General features: G+C 41.3%; 1 protein-coding gene across 3 annotated transcripts in view; it reads right to left on the reverse strand.

Annotated features, from left to right (window-relative positions):
- DCLK3 (doublecortin like kinase 3) overlaps window positions 1-19,267 on the reverse strand; it is a 39,665-nt gene extending 20,398 nt beyond the window's left edge. For all 3 annotated transcript variants that reach the window (XM_051768584.1, XM_051768582.1, XM_051768583.1), the window contains exons 1-2: window positions 18,934-19,267; window positions 3,744-5,626 (exon numbers count right to left, since the gene is read on the reverse strand). In XM_051768584.1, coding sequence (XP_051624544.1) covers window positions 3,744-5,626; window positions 18,934-18,994 — 1,944 coding nt within the window. In that variant the 5' untranslated portion in view covers window positions 18,995-19,267. The remainder of the gene's footprint in view (window positions 1-3,743; window positions 5,627-18,933) is intronic.
- Between the last annotated feature and the right edge of the window lie 725 nt (window positions 19,268-19,992).

Below are 19,992 nucleotides of genomic sequence, written 5' to 3' on the forward strand. Positions count from 1 at the left end.
CTCTTTCTGCATTCAAGACTGAAAAGAATTGTTATAAAAGTCCATTTAAAAGTGCTGCGTCCCCATAGAGTTAATTAAAGTAAGAAAGACCAGTATTCAGTACACTTTCTGTAGACAGCCAATTTAGGCCATACAACTACTAAGGTCTTTCAACTGCAACGTAAGCCAACATCTGGTGGCCTTGGACTAAAGGCAGTCAGAATTGTTCACTACCTTCTCAAATGCAAAAGACATGGCAGGATATCAGAATATTGCCTCAGGATTTCTAGCTGTCCCACCCATACAAAGGTCATAATACAAAGCCAAGTTCATCTTCAAAGAAGGGAAAAAATAATCTTTTCCTTTTCTTCTGTCTGTTGATGATTCCCAGTACTTAATGTTCTTATTTGGTTTAATATCTACCTTATGAAATCCATCAGGGTGTTCAAGATGATAATTTACAGCACTAATATTTCACTGTATGCATATATATATAATAGCACAGATTCTCCTAATGGACATAATGAAAGCAAGCTAGCCCATGGGATGTTTGGTATACTGGAAATAGATAGAGCTTAAGAAAAATTACTGCTTACACATTTGAGTTTCAGACACCTCTTGCTGATAGCTAGAAGAATCTCCATGAAAAATCATACAGAAAACTTCCTACGTAGGTTTATCATACTGAAAGTTCTTGACAGGTAAGTGGTTAAACAGGACTTTAACTCACATGCACTCAGACAACTGACAGTGTTTTGTGTGTACGTTAATAGAGTCACAAAGTTAAAGGACAGAAAGACTATACTTGAAGTTCTCACACTTTTATGAAAACTTGAGAAACAGGGGTGGGAGAGAAGCCCACATGCATAAAAATCTGTAACACTTATTTACGAAGTTGAGTGTTAAACAATTACAACATTAGTATGGTAGGGAAGTGTACAAGGAGATAAGTACGTAATCAGAAATACAGCCCTATCCCTTCCCCCTAAAAGGAGGTGCCTTTGTGGCTTTGTGGCTGGAAAAACACCACCCCACTTTGGCATTAATTTCTCACTCACAAATCAAGAAATGCCAGCATCTGTAGAATTAAACAGTCCCTTATCTAAAAATGTGGCCAGCAAATCCTGCTCCACCAGGTAGCATTAAAGAAGTGACTTCATTTGTGGGACCAAACACACAACACTGCCCATCCTTGATAGCAAAGGTTTTCTCGCTGAACACCTAGTCCTAAATGAGGTGATTCTGTTAGCAGATGGGAGGCAGTCGTAGCAGCTGTCTTCACACCAGTCATCAGACAGATTTTGTTTTTGTAGCGCAAGTCACCACCCTTCTGCCTCACAGCTATGCTGCAAAAAGTCTGATCATTGTGGGCAGACACAGTAGTGAAAGAGGGAGGGGAAAAAGCAGAAAGGATGATGGCCTGGTACAGAAGTTTATAACTAGAAGATAGTTCCATAAGAGGAAGAAGTGCAGTAAATAATTAAACCAGGTTTCCAACTCTCTCCTGTGTCAATAATTTTACAATTTACTAGACATCAAAGCGTATTTCTACCTTTTCTTCTGTAGGGACAGAAAAGGTTTTCCTTCTTTCCCCAGCTGCTTATTTTTGGAAAACTTATGGAAATATTTTTTCCCCAGATTGCTGCTTCTCTGGCAACTCTTACAAAAATTAGCCAGTATGTTCAAAAGTCATTAAGTGAACAGCCTAAGTACATACCTATTTTTGACCTCTGTGTACAAAGTCTAGGTAGACTTATTCAGAATTAAAAATCTTCAGTGTAGCAATCTGAAGTGAAACAACAGGTATCCCACAACCAAGGACATCTCTGCAGGCTGCTGCAAACTTGAAGCACTGCACTTCATCTCCAGAAGGGTGCCCCCAGCCCCTGACCCACCAACAGTAGATAAACCCATGAAATTTGCTTCAATACTCTTTGTTACTGTTCAGCACTGGCTTATGTTAAGATTTGTGGCAGCTGTCCTTCCTACTTTGCTTCTACCACTGCTCCAGCCACTCTGAGGAGACAGAGGTAGCACATTGAAAAGTCAGAAAAACCTGAATCTTGCTCAAATGGCCCGTATTTATAAGGATGCTTATTAGACAGCACAGGACCTATCCAACACTATCAAGAAATTATAAACTCATCCAGCTGGTTGAATAGATTCACTTTTTAAAAGGATGCTTTAGGTACATGGTATCTAATACTTGTGCTCACACTCAGTTAGCAGCAAGGTGAAACAGGAACAATTTTCTTTCCCAGAGTGTTTAAGTAACACTGTTCTTGTATGACAAAATACCTACAGTCTGAGAGCTGGTCTATCCTTGAAAAATACATTCTGGCTGTCAGAATGGGCAACATGATTATTTCAGTGCTACACAACAGCATTCTGTTTTGCAGTTCCGTGAACTAAATGTGAAAACAGCCAGAACGGACCTGTACCTTGCCCCTCTTTGCTTACCTACATCACAGTACGTATTAGAGAGAAGTGATGCATCTACTCTCAGGTGTTTCACATGCACTAGCTTGTGTTCAGCAAATAGGAAGGAGTAGAACCTGGTTCATAATGGAAAATCAGCTTATGGGAAAAGCACTGCAGTTCTAAATGAAGTTTTGTTCTAATGCCAAACAAAACACAAAGGTAGGGCCTACACTTCTTCCAGCAAACCACCCACTTGCACTCACCACCTTATATTTACATTCAGACCCCATAACAAGAATTTTCATCAGACTAAGCAGGACACATAGCAGGACCTAATATAGGTGCTATTGCTTAATTAAAAGATTCGAGACCAAACCATTCCAGCCCAGCCTTGTTCAACTTCTGCATGTCCTAGAAGCTACACTGCTGCTTTTCTCCATAAATTAATTCTCTTAAAAGTACTGAATGGCACATAGGATTAAATAACCTATTACCTTTTTTGTCTGCCTAACTATGATCTTCCACAAAAGCAGATCAAATGCTACTTGTCAGAGATTGGCAAATATTTGGTATTTATCTGTTTGTCATGAAATTTGGAATACAAGAATGTAACACACACTTAGAAAGGGAGAGTTGTTTACTGTTAAGGTTCTACAAAGGGTATCTTGTGGAACATCAATACTACAAAGATTTCTACGCATATTCACATGTGAGTAACTCCATTGACTTCAGTGCTGGATGGAAAGAATGTAGCCTCAGAAATGTGATGGAAATAAGAACTTTTCTCTTTGGCATGAAGTTACTATTTGAGCTGACTTTAATGCTGTATTCACCAAAACATTCACATTTTACTGTAAGATTATTTCAATCAACTACATCATACTTCTGCTTCTAAGAAAATAAGTTGTCACAAGATAGAAATCACTACAGTAGACGATTAGCACAGCAGTCTGAAAAATATGTAACTGCAGTGGAAAAAAAGTCTAACAAATAAATAAGCTAAATTAACAATTTTAATAAATATTGGTCTGCAAGGAAAATGCCTTATGAATCATCCTTGCACACCTAAAAGTCAGACGCTAAGTAACAGGCCTGATTTCAGAAGAATATAAATGTTTCCTACTCCTGAAAGCCTGATAATTTTTACTTGAACTTCTATCTGCAATGCACACAAGATCTATGTAAAGAAAAACTACAATTGTAATTTCACTTCAAAATTGTACCCATTTTTCCAAACAGTCCTGCCACAGCACATTATCTCTGCATAGTATTTGCTTAAAAATATTCAAAGAAGGAAAATAAATTCAATTCCTGAATATATGCAATTGTTTGACAATACTTACCAAAAGATTTTCTGGTTTGAGGTCCCTGTGGACAATGTTCTTGCTGTGAATATAAACCAGTGCTTCACACAGATCAGTGATCATGACAGCAGCATCATGCTCTGTGAACTTCACACTTTCTATGATTGCATCAAATAAGTCCCCTCCTGGGACATACTCTAGGATTAAGTAGATCTCAGCTTCTGTCTCATACACCTCAATTAAGCTTACTATATTGGGATGAGAGAGACTCCTAATGATCAGAATTTCACTTTCCATCATGTCCTCTTTCCCCTTTAGCTTGGATTTATCAACAATTTTCATGGCGTAGATCTGATTGGAATCACAGTGGCGACACTCCTTCACCACTGCAAAGTTCCCATCCCCAATAGTTCTACCAATATCATAGTGTTTTTCCACATCAGTTCTGCTTTTAATGGCATACCTCCGGCTTGTGCTTTCCAATCCCTGAGCCTTGTTTTCCTCTTTATTCACTCTGCGCTCCCCTGTTTTTTCCCGTCTAGTCATGTCACTTTCTCTATGTGTGACATTCCCCTCTCTTCTGGCAGCTTCCTCTTTAGCCCTTTGTCCCTCTCTGACCTCCCTGTGTGTTTTAGACAGTTTCTCAGCATCCCTCAGAGTGTCTTTCTTTAGCCAACCACTTTGGTTCATGACACAGCTACTTCCATTATCTTCTTTCACTTCATGAGATAGATGGAGCCCTTCTACAGCATTCTTCCTGATTTTTACTACTTCCTTCCCATGGTTTTCATGCTTCTCCACATCCTTCTCCATGTTCCTTTTTTGCTTCTCCAGCCCTTCATTAACAATCTTTTGTAGGGGTTTCCACATCCTCCTACTGCCATTATCTTTCCAGCCAACTTCCTCACCATCCAGACAAGTTTCAGAAGATTTTCGGCAGTTCCTGATTTTTGCATTTCTTTCTACCTGGTACCTCTGACATGCGCCTGTGTTCAGGTCTCTATTTTCAAATGAGGCCTCAGCCTTCCTTTCCCTTTGTAACTTTTCTCTGGCCTGCCTTTCCTGTTCACACTTCTCACATCTCAGCACCTCCTCTGAACTCTCTTCTAAACCCTCCTCAGAACTCCTCTCATGGTTAAGGTACCTCTCACTTTCTCGGGTTTTCCTAGAAGGCTTCACTCCCTGTTCACCACTCCAGCTCTCTCTAGTCCACTTTTTTTTGGTTCTCATTTTTTCTTCTTCCTTTGTTTTGGCTTGACTTTTTCCTTCATGTCCAGCTACCAGTTGGGGAGACATGCCATCGCTGCAGTTCTTGGTAATTTCTGTCTCATCAAAGCCACTGTCTACTTTCAAAGCCTTGTCATACAGCCTGCTCTTCAGTTTTCGGGACTGCTCCTCATTCTGCTGAATGGCAGCACTGGTAGCATAAGGATTTTCAGGATAAAGTTCTTGTAATACCACTTCCAGATCCTTCAAAGTGAGGGGCTCCCTCCCCATAGCTATGAACGCATCACCTTCCCTGAAAAAGTCAGAAACGCTACGGATTTCTCTGCCTCTCAGATTGTAAAGTTTTCTCACACGGTCATTCTTCCAACGAGGAAATCCCAGAGCTTCTGAAATGTCAGCCATGAGCTGTTCAAAGGTCTGGACTGACCTCCTGTTGAGAAGCAAGGTTATCCTCCTGAGCGTGCGTCCCCCGGGTTTCACCACTGTAATTATCCTTGGCTTCACAGGGCTGTGCTCTGAATGTATCGTGTGAAAACCCTTGCGGGGACTGAAAAATGAGGACCTATGGCTGCTTTCACTCAAACATGGTTTCCCATAGTTCCCACGACCAATAGGAGGACAAGTCCCATGTAGTTTCCTCTCTTTTATTTTTGAGCTTGCATTGTGTGGCGAATGGTCCAACAAGCCTCGGCGCCCTAAGGCAAACAAAGAACAGGTATATTAATTATTTTGCATCATCAGACCTTTCTGAGCAACCATTTTCTGCATGTCAGTGTATGTTACCTCAGAGAGTAAGGGTAGGTGACTTCAAGGCTTATAAAGAACTTTACTGCCACTAAGGAGTATCTCCACATACATGCAACTACAAACACTGTCAAGTTTGCGAGAAAATGTAAATTCATTTTGTGACAGAGAAATGTCATTAAAAATAGTAATAATATTGAAAACAAACAGATCTTTCTTCTAATTCCTCTCATCTTTCAGAAGTCCTCAAGAAGTGCCAGGATTGCATCGAGTTTCTTTAGCATTCTCTTTTAAATATATCTACCATTACCTCAGTCCTTTCTGAACCCAATTACAATTCTGGCCTCTGTAAACCCTGTGGCAACAAGTTCCAAAATTACATTGCATGAAGTAAAATAAACTAAATACTTGCGTTTTAAAATTACTACCAGATGGTGCTGTATGTGAAACCTTACATTTCTATAAGTAATTATCTCCTCTTCACCTTCCCTGGACCTTCTATAACAAATAAAATAAATTGAATTCTTTTTAAAAGACATTACTTTTGCTGTAACTTTTACAGCAATTTTATAGATCATCTAATAGTAGTGTAATGTAATCTTTTGTCTTAAAAAAAGGCCATCTTAGTTTTGTTTGATAACTGGAGTTCTGGTTTTCCAATATTTTGGTTTGACTTTTTTATTCTAAAAGTTATGTAAAATCACACGAAGTTCTGAGTATTCTCTAGGGACATTAACAATTTTCCATCTGACATTTCATCTTAGAACATCAACCAAAGAAAATGGCACCATTTGTTACACCTAATTGTGAAAAGGAAGAACTCATAACATAACATCTGGTTATGGACAAACCAAGCTATAAGATAATTCCCTGTTTACCAATACAACAATAAGCTAGGAATAAAAATGTCCCCTAAAAGTACTCTGATCTCTTGTACTTGTTAGGATTAAAACCTGATTACAATGCACTTATTTTCAGCCTCAAGAAATAAACTTTCACAATGAGATTACAGAGAGCTTCCAACTCCATTTAATAGCCTCACACTTCAGTTGGGAATAAACATTCAATATATATAAACTAACAGGACCAAGACAAAAGAAAGCAGCCAGAATGTTTTCTGAACCATTACTAGGAAACTCCTATACCAAATGGCTTATCTCCCAGACAATCCTGCCCATTCTCTTACATTACTACACTTGCATAGCCATAGTGCAGTGGGCAAATCCTCAAAGGAAAATCTGCACATATGAGTGCTCCTCTTGGTGCTATAGGCTTAAGCTTACTACATTTTGGTTTTGAACTGCAGAAAAGACATTTTCAGTATTTCAAGCTATACGTTTTTATTTGTCCTTTTTCATCAAGGCAAGAGAAAATATGCCTCCTCGCCTAGAACGACAAACAAAAGGGAAAACTGCAACAGGTGCTTCAGCATTCTCCTGCTCTGTCTCAAAAAATAGTGTGTCCAAGAGGCCAGGGCTTGAGTGGTGAAAGCACATGAGGAGACACCGCTACAGAATTCCACTCTGCTGTTGGCTCTGCTTGATGTATGATGAAGGACACTTCTTAGTTGTGATACTCTCACCAGCTAAGCACTCTGTGCCCCCTGGTATGTCCCTTAACTCTTGGCTTCATTTTCTTCCTCTGCCAAATGAGATAGATGCTTCTCCAAACAAACATTACAAAAAAGCCCAGCTGCCAGCATGCTGATTGAAGACGTAAGCATTATATAAGAGCTATGTGTGACTAATGCTTGGTGGTTGTATAAGTTATTTCTGTCTTCATTCTGCTTTTTAAGGATGATCTCTTGTTATCAAAAGATGACTACATATGTGCTAGTGATTCTTCAGCAATCGCATATTTACATTCCACCCAGAATAAAGCTTACTGTGAATGGGGAAGAAAAAAAAAATCAGCCATAATAATAGTTCTCTGAAATCTAAATCAACTCCAGAACATGTTACTTACCAGGAACTGATGAAGCTCTGAATTTAATCAATGTTTCCAGATTCTTGCGTACACACTGTCATCAAAGCATTACCTTGTTTATGGGAACAGTGCTTAACATTTTTACTGCTTATGATCTTGGTACAACATAAAAACAATGGTGTGCCAATAACGACTTTTCCCACAGCTTATGTTCCTCCCAGCTATGCTGCTATTATCATACCTTTCTATAAACCACTGATTTTAAGTGCTTGGCTGCACTGTTGATTGTTTCAATTACCTAAGCATCAGTTATTTTTCCTTTCTTCACTAATTTGGCTAAGCTTGAAACAGAAGCCAAGTTTATTGTTTAATTCTATAACTAATGGAATAAGAGCAGTTTTATGTCATTATTAAAACAATGTAGGAATGTGGTTTTGTGCTTTTTAAACTGGCTTGATTCCTAGCGAAAAACAGTCTGACAAAAGCCATAAGTTAATACATAACAATTTTAGGAATAAGAATAGTATTGCATATTTTTCTAAGATGAAAAAAGAAAATTACATGACTGCTTAAATCAACGCATAAAAGAATCTTTTAATATTTTCCAAGAAAAGGAGAAGTGTCAAATTCTGTCAAAGGGGTGGTCACAATGATTATATATTACATAAAACTGAAAATTCACTTCAATTGCCTGTTACAACTATTTCAGTCATAATTTCTGTTGTTTGTCAGTTATGCTATATTTAACTGATACACATGAAGCAAGCCTCAATCTGTCAGGAAAGTGCACACACTCAAAGCAGTAACAAGCATTTCTAGAAAGCCTTCAGAGGTCACACACATACCCAAATCCTTTAGCTACAACTTCTATTGCTTCAAAATCATGTTTCCATATTTATATACAAGTGGGAGAAGGAGGAAGAGGGAGGTGGTATCAGAAACACACTTCAATGAGTTCAAGTACTGGCAAATTATACATCAGAGAATAAAAGGTGTTCTTTCTTTTACTGTCCTACTGAGAGCTAATGATTATCAAATATAAATATTTCTTAGAAATGTTAAAATGGATTCATGCATGCATGAGTGTGTCTATTTTTATCTGTATACACATCTATCTATATATGCTGGTGTATTGGAGTATCAGTGGTACACCATGGCTGAGGGGGATGCTGAAGCCTGCTGCTGTGGAAGGGCAAGGGCAAGGCAACACAGTTGGTCAAGGACACCTTGCATCCCACCAAAACTGCACATACTGGAACAGAAAAACCAGAAAATGACCTCACAGAGCAATACAGATCTCCATATGATGAAGACATGATGGTCTAACAAGGCAAACAATGACACCAAGTCGCTAGAGAAGCATGGAGTATAAGACAAACTGGGATTTGGGGGCTCAAACAGGTAGCAGGAACAAGAAACTCAGCACTTATGACCAGAGCACAAGTGCTCCCTAGAGAGAAGATGCATTCCCCTGAAAGGAGCACGGCTTCTGTGTTCATTTTTAAAATTTACAAATCATTTGTGATTGTCACAGTCCTTCCCACTGTGGGGGTAGGGGGAGTGTGGGAAAGCATGGGGGGGAAACCACAAAAATTCATCTAGAAGACCTTTCCTTGGAGTGTTTTCGATCATATTCTGGACTTGGAGTAAAATAAAGTGAATTCTGAAGACTTGAGCTCTGAAGAAGTTCTGTATACAGAACTTAAAGCAACCTGTATCTTAAGGAATTTAATAAGCTCAGTTGTTTAGAGCATGGTGCTAAAAATGCCAAGGTTACAGGTTTGATCCCTGTACAAGTCATTCACTCAAGAGCTGGACTTAATGATCCTTGTGGGTCCCTTCCAACTCAGAATATCCTGTCATTTGGTGAATTGCCTGGCTACGCTCCCTACAACAGCAGAGTAACAGGGTTTGCCAGAGGTCACATATTGCAATTAAAAATGTATTGCTGCCATTTGTCATTCAAAACTTATCCCTTCCCTTGACCAGTCTATAAGTTTTTGTTCATCTTGAGTTCTTCTTGGTTCTCCTGCTTGAGATTACAGTTTCAGTAATTAACTGAATGGTTTACCCAGCAGCTAATTCTGCTATCAACTCACAGGTTGAAGTGGAATTAAATTTTTAAAAGGAGTTTTACCACACAATTTAAAACAGAAGGTAGCATTGAAATAGGATCTAGGTATGGCATTGCTTTCTGTGAATAAGATGGTGTTATTTAAACCCTGCAACTTCTTTAGAAGGCTTCCACTTACAAAAGCAACTGTGAAAACGCCCCAAATCATTAGCAGTATTCTTCACACAACTAAAGTTGCACATGACAGAAACCGTATATCTGGGAGTTGTTTTGATGTGTTGGTCTCAATATAGGAAAAACAAATACAGGATAAACAAAACACTGCTTTAATGGGATGGGAAAGAACAACAGCACAAATGCCTGTTTATTCCTTAAGTCCTAGAAATTCCTGCTGAGTAATTTAAAAAAAAAAAAAAACTAGAAAAAAAAAAAGAATAATCTTACTTGGAACAAAAAACATTTAGTTCATGTCACCATACTAACAAGTGTCTTCAAGTACTTGAGAGTCAAGAATGTTTCTGGTATTGAACTGAGAGCAGCCAAGCATGTAGCTCACACAGGTTACCAGTGTGCATCAGCAGTTGGTCCCAGGATGCAATCCGAGTCCTCTAGAAACATGCCATCTTGATCTCCTCTCCTTGCTGTAAATTATTAAAAGTTGCAACTTCCAGGGCTAGCGTACACTGTTAGTGCCCAAGACTGAAGTAGCAGTGTGGTGAGTCTCAATTCACCAAATTAGATACATGGAAACAAAACATGATCACAAGTGTTCTTTTCCAGCAAGTAAATTTTACATGGGCATTATCTACAGCCCTAGTGTTGGAAACACCACTGGTAAATTTTTCTCTGAGGAGCCTCTGTAGCACCCTCTCCTTCCCTGATGCTCATCCTCACCTCCTTGCCATGCTGTACAGCAGCTTAAGGAAGAGGTTTTGTTTGAGTCAGAGCTGGTGGTTATTTCAGCAACAATGACAGACACACACACTTGTATCAGTTTTGATCAGATAAAATACTTAGTAGAAAAAGAAACTCAAATTTCAGAAAGGACTGGATCAAGACAGCGTCAGATGTAGCAGGACAGTTCCTGCTAGTTCCAGGCTTAGCAAGCTCCAAAGGCTCACACAGTTCAGAGGTATAAAACTGAAACTGAAAAAAGAAACATAGTGAAGAACTGGACAGGGAGGATAAGAGAAAAGAAGTTTTAAGAGGGACTGGGACAGACCGCAGGGAATGAAGCAAATAGTGCCATAGTCAGGCATTATCTGACACCAGTTCCTATGAACTTTGATACTGTCTGATAGCAATTTCCCTGAACTTTACAGACACAGTGGAAGCAGATGAAGAGTGTAATAGGGAAGCAGTAAAATGTGAGGGTGAGAATAAGAGTGGATCAAGAAGTTAGGTAGAATGCCAAACTTAGACAAAGGATAGGATTGGAAGTCAGCAATAGAACTATCCTTGCACGGTCTGCTCCTTTGCAGTATCCATAAAGGACATCTACGTGCTTTTGTTGTCACTTGCCATATTAGTTCACCTTAATTTACATTTTTTTAAAGAACAGGAAGAGCTACATGCACACAAACAGCTGACTACATTAAAAGAACCTTAGCAAGCTCATCAGTAAAACAGGAGCAAAAGTTATCAGTCATACCCTGTGTATCAAAAGAAGTGTGGCTAGCAGGTCAAGGGAAACAATTCTTCCCCACAACTCCACTATCATGAGACCCCCACATGGAGTACTGCATCTTGCTCTGGGGCCTCCAACATGTGAAGGATGCGGACCTGCTGGAGCAAGTCCACAGGAGAGCCATGAAGATGATCAAAAGGCTGAAGCACCTCTCATATGAAGAGAGACTGAGAGAGTTGGGGCTTTTCAGACTGGGGAAGAAGGCAGTTCTGGGGATACCTTGGAGCAGCCTTCCAGCACCTAAAGGGGCCTAGAAAAGAGCTGGAGAAGGACATTTTACAAGAGCATGGTGTGATAGGATGAGGTGTAATAAACTGAAAGAGGAGAGATTTAGATTAAATATGAGGAAGAAATTTTTACTGTGAGAGTACAGGTTGTTCAGAGAAGTTGTGGGTGCCCCATCACTGGCAATGTTCAAGGCAAGGTTAGATGGGGCTCTGAACAACCTGGTGTAGTGTAAGATCCCTGCCCACAGCAGAGGGGTTGGAACTATATGATCTTTGAGGTCCCTTCAAACCAAACCATTCTACTTTTTGAAATTACTTCCTCCTTCCATACAAGACAGTTAAGAAGTGTATACAGTTTTTCCTATGTCTACTCCAGGGTACAGCAGATCCTCTTTTACAAGTAAACTAGATTAAAGGACTGTGTTGGGAAAAAAAAAGAGTAACTAGAAGAGCTGAAATGTGTGTGAAAAACTATAGGAAGAATAATTTCTTTGCTTAAGGCAGTGCAGCCCTGAAGAACTGATTTTGTCTCAACCAATTCCACTGAGTTTCAAAGCAATCACCTTAATCTAGATTTCTCAGAGAAGATTACAGTCTGGTACCCAGAAGAACATTCTGAGACCTGATCTGCAAACCTGCTCAGTGCTCACAGCTGCAAGGGCATATACTAGAAGAGGTACTTCAGACAAGGTAACACAACACAACACAACGACAATGCTAAGTCATCCCAAAATTCAGGAACGGGGCATGTCAAGTTGCTTTCTTCTGCAGATTAAAGTACTTTTGATTTTATTTTTTGCACCATGACTCCTGCTGAATGCAGTACATGCCCTCTCTTTACAGGTGTTGCAGATAGGCTAGTCCATGTTTGCTACTGCAGCAATAGCCATGACAGAAAAGCCCTCAAGTTAATAAGCCTGTATTAACAGCAGGGTTCAGAAAACACATAGCAGGAGGCATGAAGAGCCAGGGCAAACAGTAAGTAGGTGCTCATTAGATACGCTCTGCCCATCACATACACTGATGGAGCCATAGCCCTTGGGGATAGTAAAAGCAGCATCTGAAAATGTAATTAATGTGCATATCTTAATACACAGGAACATGGGGGGGGGATAGCAGTCCTAATCAATAATCATAAAGGCTTGATTTTGTAACATGGCCTCATAGAAATGCATTTTTTTAATACATTGAAGAAATACATTGAACAAACCTTACGTGTTCAGAATACATTTAATGGTAAGGCAGTTATAAAATATACTTTGCAATAAAATATTATTGTAAATCATATTGTATAAAACCATGGCTTACTAAGCCAAATAAAAGGAGCACAGTCAAAGTATTTTTAGACGGCCAAAGTGTATTTTATTCAATTACACTAAAAAAAAACCACAAACCCTCATCATGGTATTTGCATGAATTCTTATCTGCATTAGCTACTGGAGCAGAAAGAAAACAAAACCATGTTCAATATTACAAATACAATTTATCAGCTGGAATCTTTCAAAAACAGTTTTAATACTGTAACAATGAAAAATAAATTAAAAGGAGGGAATGACTTTAATTTCTGTAACATCTTTTATGCTACCCTAATGGGCATCTCCAGTCATACTCATGCCAGCATATTCATGTCCAATTTGCACTAGTGTAGTGGAGATCAATTGCTGAGCCAGTCTAACCCAATTTTTAGAGAATTAAAATCACTCAGCAGTTCAGACAGTATTCTAAGTTCACTGAAGAAAAACTAATTCGGGCTCGCACACCAAAAAAAAAAAAATCAGAATAATCTCTCTATCTCATAAATATATAGTTTTAGCCCTAAAAGATCATAAAAAGTTAGTATGATGGGATTACAAGTTCATTATCTTTCACAATTTCACATCAAGCATGCTTAAATTTGCATGCAATATCATTATTTTTCCTTTAACTGTCAGCCCTGTAAACTCAGCTGTGTGTCAAGTTGGCTTCCTTCTGTCCCACATGTCGCCAACAGAACTAAACATTCTCCCGGCCAAATATGTCTGGTCCCATTAGGTGAGCTGCCAAAGTGTCAACTGCAGGGAGAGAAAATGTCCTTAGCAGCTACACCTAGAGTGCAAGAGCATGGAAGATGCACACCTTTGTACCCACTCCCTGTCCTCATATAAGGGCAGGCAAGACGACTTCAAAATTTTGCAGATCTTCAACATACCTGCTTTTTATTTTAAGAATAAACATACATTGTGTCACGCAAACTGGAAAAGAGTTCTTCAAATCTTTCAGTCCCATAAACACCCATTCTCATTCTTCCCCAGTCTTTCACTCTAGAAAGAAAGAAGTGAGTCTAATTCCTTCTCCCTGCCTGTTTATCTCACTCCCTTTTCACTGCCAGTTTTGGGACACAAACCTCTGAGTTAATGGGAGATCCTAAAGGACAAAGAGCACCAGAGCAGCTGAAGTCAGCAGATGCTGTAGCAAAGGAGTTCCCAGGATGGGAAGGACTATCTAGAATGACAGTCTGATGGGAAAACATTGCAGCTGGCTGGACTTCGGCAGAGAGATGGAGACAGAGCCCCTCCCCGTTGGAACCCTAGCTATGGTTATGTGAACTCTGGATTTTCCATTCTCAGGATGGATGGCGCCTCTGCTCCCAGTCCCAATGTGGGAGTCATCCCACAGAGAAATGCATGTGGGAGGCCCAGCATCCCAATGGCCATATTTAGTGTATGAGAATCCCAATGGATAAGTGACATTTCACAGCCACTTTTCCTTCTTTCTCCTCAAAGGAGATAAACTTGGAGTTTTCTTAGTCCATTTTTCCCCTTTCTCCTTCCCTAAATGTTCAGAGTCCCTTTGCAGTCTATGTTGGCCCTCTCCTGCCCAGGTCCCCCCACAGTGGAGCAGCAGCACCCAGACTGCTACAGGGAAGTCTGGTTTGCTCTCTGTGTTACACTTCCCTTTCCAACCTGGCAACAGTGGTTGGACAAAAATTACCTTCCCAGGTGCTTACCTCCTTCCCACTGCAGGCCCACAATCACTCCACTGTACAGTTTCAGATTTTTTAAATCAAGCCATTTGTAATTAAAAAAATAAAATATTTACAGTAAACACAGATGGTTACTGCCATGTGTTAGTGTTAAACTGAGCTGAATCACCCCCAGAGCAGCAGATGAAGGTAGATTTCATGGAGTCTGATAATGACTCACAAGTGTCATAATTTTTACTTTTTTTTTTGGAGCAGAACCCCACTTTCATTATCTTCTTTCTGACATTTTAAGGGTAGCAAATTAAAAAGCAAGAATAAAGAAAGCCTTATAGAGATGTATACAGATGCGTAATCTGTAAAGACTATGTGAAATGTAAGACTGCACGTGAAATGAATCAGTGCCTTTGGAGGTGTGAGGCTCAGTTTAAGTTGCATAAAACCAAAAAAAGAATATTATGAAACTGCTCATTTATTTAATTTCTTTCAAAGATGACAGGCTGTGTATTTTACTGGGAGAAGCCATGACTACTTTCTGCAGTTTGACTGCTTTAGGGTCTGCCCCAGTAACCAGGAAAGTCAGCTCTGCAGATCAGGACCCTCCATCAAGAATCTTTCAGGAGAGGGACCAAACTGACAGAGGGAAACAAAAACATCTTACACAACTGCAGTATTTGCCAGAATCCATCTGGTAAAGCCCTCAGTGTGTTTCTAAAGGATCAGCCTACAAGGAGTTTCACTTTCACGTTGATGCTCTTGACTCTTGAAGTACCATATACTTTCAAATTAATTATTCATGTTTCATCACAAAGTAAGCTTTTAGCTGCTTTTTAGTCCTGTTAGCCAACAATGCCTCAGTCAAAGGAGCAGGATTGTGTTTCTTGTGGGAGATTTTATTTGCGTTGTTTCCTAAATCTCAACTTGATGACTAATCAGTTGCAACTGAGCAAACCCAGTGAAAAAAGAAGAGCCTGCAGAGGTGTCACTGAGAGTTTAATTAAGCTTCCAGATCCTTTATTACCAATAACCTTGTTGCCTAACTAAAGGAAAGACCCAGCCAGAGTCTGATTCTCCATCTGGTTTGCAAAAGGGGAAATCAGACAAAAGTTTTCTTTGGAAATATAGCACATTTAGGAGATGTTAACTCACATATAAATGTAGAATTCCCAAGCCCATTATTACAGAACCACTTTTTCAGAAGAGACTCATATAGGAAAGTCAACATTGCAAAATAAATTGTTTCACAGAACTTACAAAAGAAAATTAGTTTCTCGGGAAAAATGTAAGCCAGTGTTAATTAGACTCAAAAGCATGATGACAAAGCAGAAAGATCAGGATTTTCACACCACCAGACATTTCTCAGCATTTCCATTAACTACATTATTTGGGGTCATGAGAAAACTAAAACCGGGAGAAGAAGTGCAAGCTAGCAATATTGATGGAGTGGGAGATGGTGTTTATACAATGTCTACTGAGAGCTTCTTCTAAGAATATATGACATAATTGTTTTGCATTCTTACAGTAATTAGACTGAGTAAACAATGCTAGAACAGAGGGAAGATGCTAAACATGTCTTCCCTTTGCAGTGAAAGCAAGCTACTGCTAGGTAGGATGGACAATTTGAAAGCATTACCAAAACTCCAAATTGACATTAGAATCAATCAAGGCAGTAGCTCCCCCTCCTTTTTCATTGTTTCCAGAATCTAGGGAAGACTACAAAAGGACAGACTCCATACCCTGAAATTGAGAAAAACATGGAAAACAGTATACTGTTAAGAAGAGAAATGTCACATTCACCTCTTCAACTACCACATTTTCAGATCTGATCCAAGTTGCACTGAAGCTAATTAAAAGATTCACATTAGCTTCAGTGAGATCTGGATCAGATCTAACTGAGGCTCCTAAAGTCACCATAATGTTCTGATGCTAACTATATTTACAACAAAATCTATATAACGCTAATTTCAAATGTTGTTAAATGTCAAGGAATCATCAAATTAAAGGAAATGAGAAAAAGCAATGACAGCAACCAACTCAATTCACCCCAGAGCTGTTGCAAAAGAAGGAAGGATCATGAACTTTCCTTATTTCTACAAAACTATAGATGTTTCTGCAGAAAACAAACTAAGCAAAGTAATCTTAGAAATGGGGAAATGAATCCCACACAACTTCCCTTAGTCACCACATGCTGAAAATCCTGCTGATGCCAAAATTGTGACGCTCTGCAGAATATGACTAGAAAAAGCAGCAGTGCAGACAGATACAAAGAATGTAAGTGACACTACCACATAAAGATACATTCAAAAGTCAGGTTAGCATGTCCAAGGTAATTAACTTGAGTATAAAAAAAACCTATAAAGACAAGGTAACTTTAGCACAGCTCAAATTCAGAGGCTTGAACAGCTGCCAATAACCTGAATTAAACCAAGTTATCTTATCTTTGCCCACAGTTTAAGTCCAATTAACCAATTCAGGTTAATGAACCACAGATGGAGATTTATGAGAAGCTAACTCTCAGCTGACATGTCCTAACATCCTACAAAAATTTTCATGGAAAAAGTCATGCCATTTCAGGACATCCACACCCATTACACTACAAGAAAGGGACTAACTCAGCAGGATCAGTTTTATCTGGAGAGCCGCAGGGTGGCTTCCTGAGATACAAAATGCAGCCACCTCTTGAGTAGAGCATGATAGAATTGCTATAATAACTGCACCTCTACTACATAAAGTAGCTGTAATATATGTTTTGTAAGCTTCATTTCACTTGCTGGCTGTTTCGGGAGTCTGTTGGGTTCCCAACATTTCAAAGTGTCAAAACTGCATTCAAACCATATAAAAGACCACAAGAAGCATCAAGAGGAAAAAAAGAGGGCTAAAGAATAAGGAAACAAGGAGGTGAGAAGACAAACTTGCATGCAGACCTGCATATATGCACATTTTTATTTCTTTGTAAAGTTAGTAGCAAAAGCATACATAACAAACCATATCAGATTTGGTGATAAATTTTTAGTTTATACCCTCACACGGCATGGGTTTCAATCTAAATGCTCAGAGGAAGAAGCTTTAGAAACTTGTTACAGTGTTGCAAGAGGATGGTTTGTTTTGTTGGCTTTGGGCTTTTTTTAAAAACGAAAACCCTTTAGTACAGAGTACAACAAAAGCTTCAGTTTATGGGGTTGTTCCCAAACACAGCATCTCTCTCAACCTGAAAACTGTTCCATCAGCTCAAACCAGTGGCCCGTCCAGTCCTGCTGACTTTGTGTACTGAATGTACCCTGAGGAAGGCAGAAGATAACACTGCACAGTGAAAAGTCATGGAATAGTTTTCCTATAAATATCTGTTCAGTTATTAAATAGAAGCGAACATAACTGATATAGGGGAAGTCAGGGGATGCAAGGGCACAGCCAGTATTCTTCCCCAAAGAGGTTTGGCTACCACATGTCACAGCATCCCCACCTGACACAGCAGCCCTCCCCCCCCCCTTTGAGCCCCTGCCCGTGACCCGTGTACCTCCAGCTGTAGTGATTTCCCAGTTGAGGGAAAATTCACCAACCTCAACCGTATTTTAACACAGAGTTGTGCAACAGCTTAAAATCCTTACACTGAATGCTATTTACTTTTCTGCCACAGCATCAGTGTGCTCTCAGCAGCCCAAAAGCATTCTTCGCAAGTGAACTATACTCATGCTGCCTATTAAGACTGCAAGTTACTTCTAATCTGCAATTTTACGGCAGCACAGAAGACACTTGCGTGCCTTTTGGAATAGCAAATAGTTAACTTCACACTCAGACTTCAAAGCTTACTCTGGTACACCGCACGGCTGCCGAGGTGGTCTCGGGAAGAGGGCACAGACGGCCTGACACCCACCCAGCAGCAGGGACTGGCTCTCCGTGCAGTCGTAGCCCCCTGCTCTGCTTCCCAACGAATCCACTTCACTAATCTCCGCGACGATACAAAACAGGGGGGGTGAGGAGGCTTCTCTTTAATACAAAATACAGGTAATTAAAGGAACACGGTGAAACAGCCATCCCCAACTTTGCGCCTTGGGGGACATCTCTTCCCTCCCAAAGCCCTCGCCTCAATCCCACGGCCAAGAGGAATCGCACCTTCCTCCGTCAGTCTCAAGCCCCCCATTTCAAGCCCAAAGGCCACCGAAAGCCTCCCTCGCTCACCGCAACCCCACGGACACGCAAGATCCCGGAAAGGAACTTTCACCGCCGGAGCCGCCTCATGCCGCCCTCAGCCGGGGCGCGGCGCCCCCAGCTCGCCCCCTCCTCCCAAAAGGAGCCCCCCCAGCTGGCGACCTGTCGGGCAGGGGGGTCGGGCACTGCGGCGGGCGGGCTGCCCCCCGGGAAGAGGGCCGAGGGAAGGGGGCACTCACCGGCGCAGTGGCAGCAGGAGCCCGCCGCGGGGTGGAGCGGGGTCGGCGCGGCGGCCGGCATGGTGTGGGGGCTCGGCTCGGTTAAGCTAGGCTCGGCTTGGCTTGGCTTGGCTTGGCTGGGGCCAGGAGCTGCCCGCACCGCACGCACGGTCCCTCCGCGCCGCCTCCCGGCTGCGAGGGCAGTGGGAGGGAGGGGACCCGGCGGGGAGGCGGCGCCGCGCACCGGCCACACCGGCGGTCACACCCCCGCACCCCTCCCCGGCCGCCCTCCCGGGGCAGCCCCGCCGGCCGGCACCGCCCCGCGGCCACCGCCGCCACAGCCTCAGGCGGCCGCCCGCCCCCGCAGCCGCTCCCCTCCCGCCCTTCCCCGGGCCCCGCTTCTGTCAACGCCCAGCTCGGCCCCAGCCAGCGAGGCGTCCCCGTTTACCCCCTCACGGCCGCCCACCCGCCCGGCACGAGGGTTTGTTGTGTGGCGGGCCGTGAGGCGCTGCTGCCAGCCCGCTCGTGAGTGAGAAAGCCTCAGTTGTCGCCCCTTGCGTGCCAAGTAGGACTTGGTAAATCGCTCGATTTGGCTTGGATTAAAAAAGACAAGCGCTCACGCGATGCGAATAAAGCGTGTGTTGGACGCGTGAACAACTGGTTGCCCAGCATCTTCGTGAACTATGAGAAGGGATTTTATTTCATCCAGGCTGCCCCATAGGATGCTGGCTGGCTACACGGCAGGCACATCTGAAAAATATGAGAATGAAGGGATGAGCCACAAAGCTGATTTAAGGGTCGTATAAATAGATGTCTGAGCACTTACCATACTACAAAAGGAGATACAACTTGATGAGGCCATATACATACTTTCATAGGGGAAAATACTAGGAGTTAAAAGGCCCTTTAATCTTGTAGTGGAAAAGAATAACAGAGTCAGTGTCTGGAAGCTGAAGTTGGACAAATTCAAATCAAAAAAGTTATCGATGGGAGAGACTAATCATTGGCACAAATTGTGGAAGGAAGCTGTGTTTTATTCTCTGAAAATCTCCTACTGAAACAAGATGTCTCTGGAAAATA

The sequence above is a fragment of the Manacus candei genome, unplaced genomic scaffold, assembly GCF_025592945.1.
Source record: "Manacus candei isolate 608988 ecotype Guabito, Panama unplaced genomic scaffold, ASM2559294v1 h1tg000095l, whole genome shotgun sequence".
Classification (NCBI taxonomy): Eukaryota; Metazoa; Chordata; class Aves; order Passeriformes; family Pipridae; genus Manacus; species Manacus candei.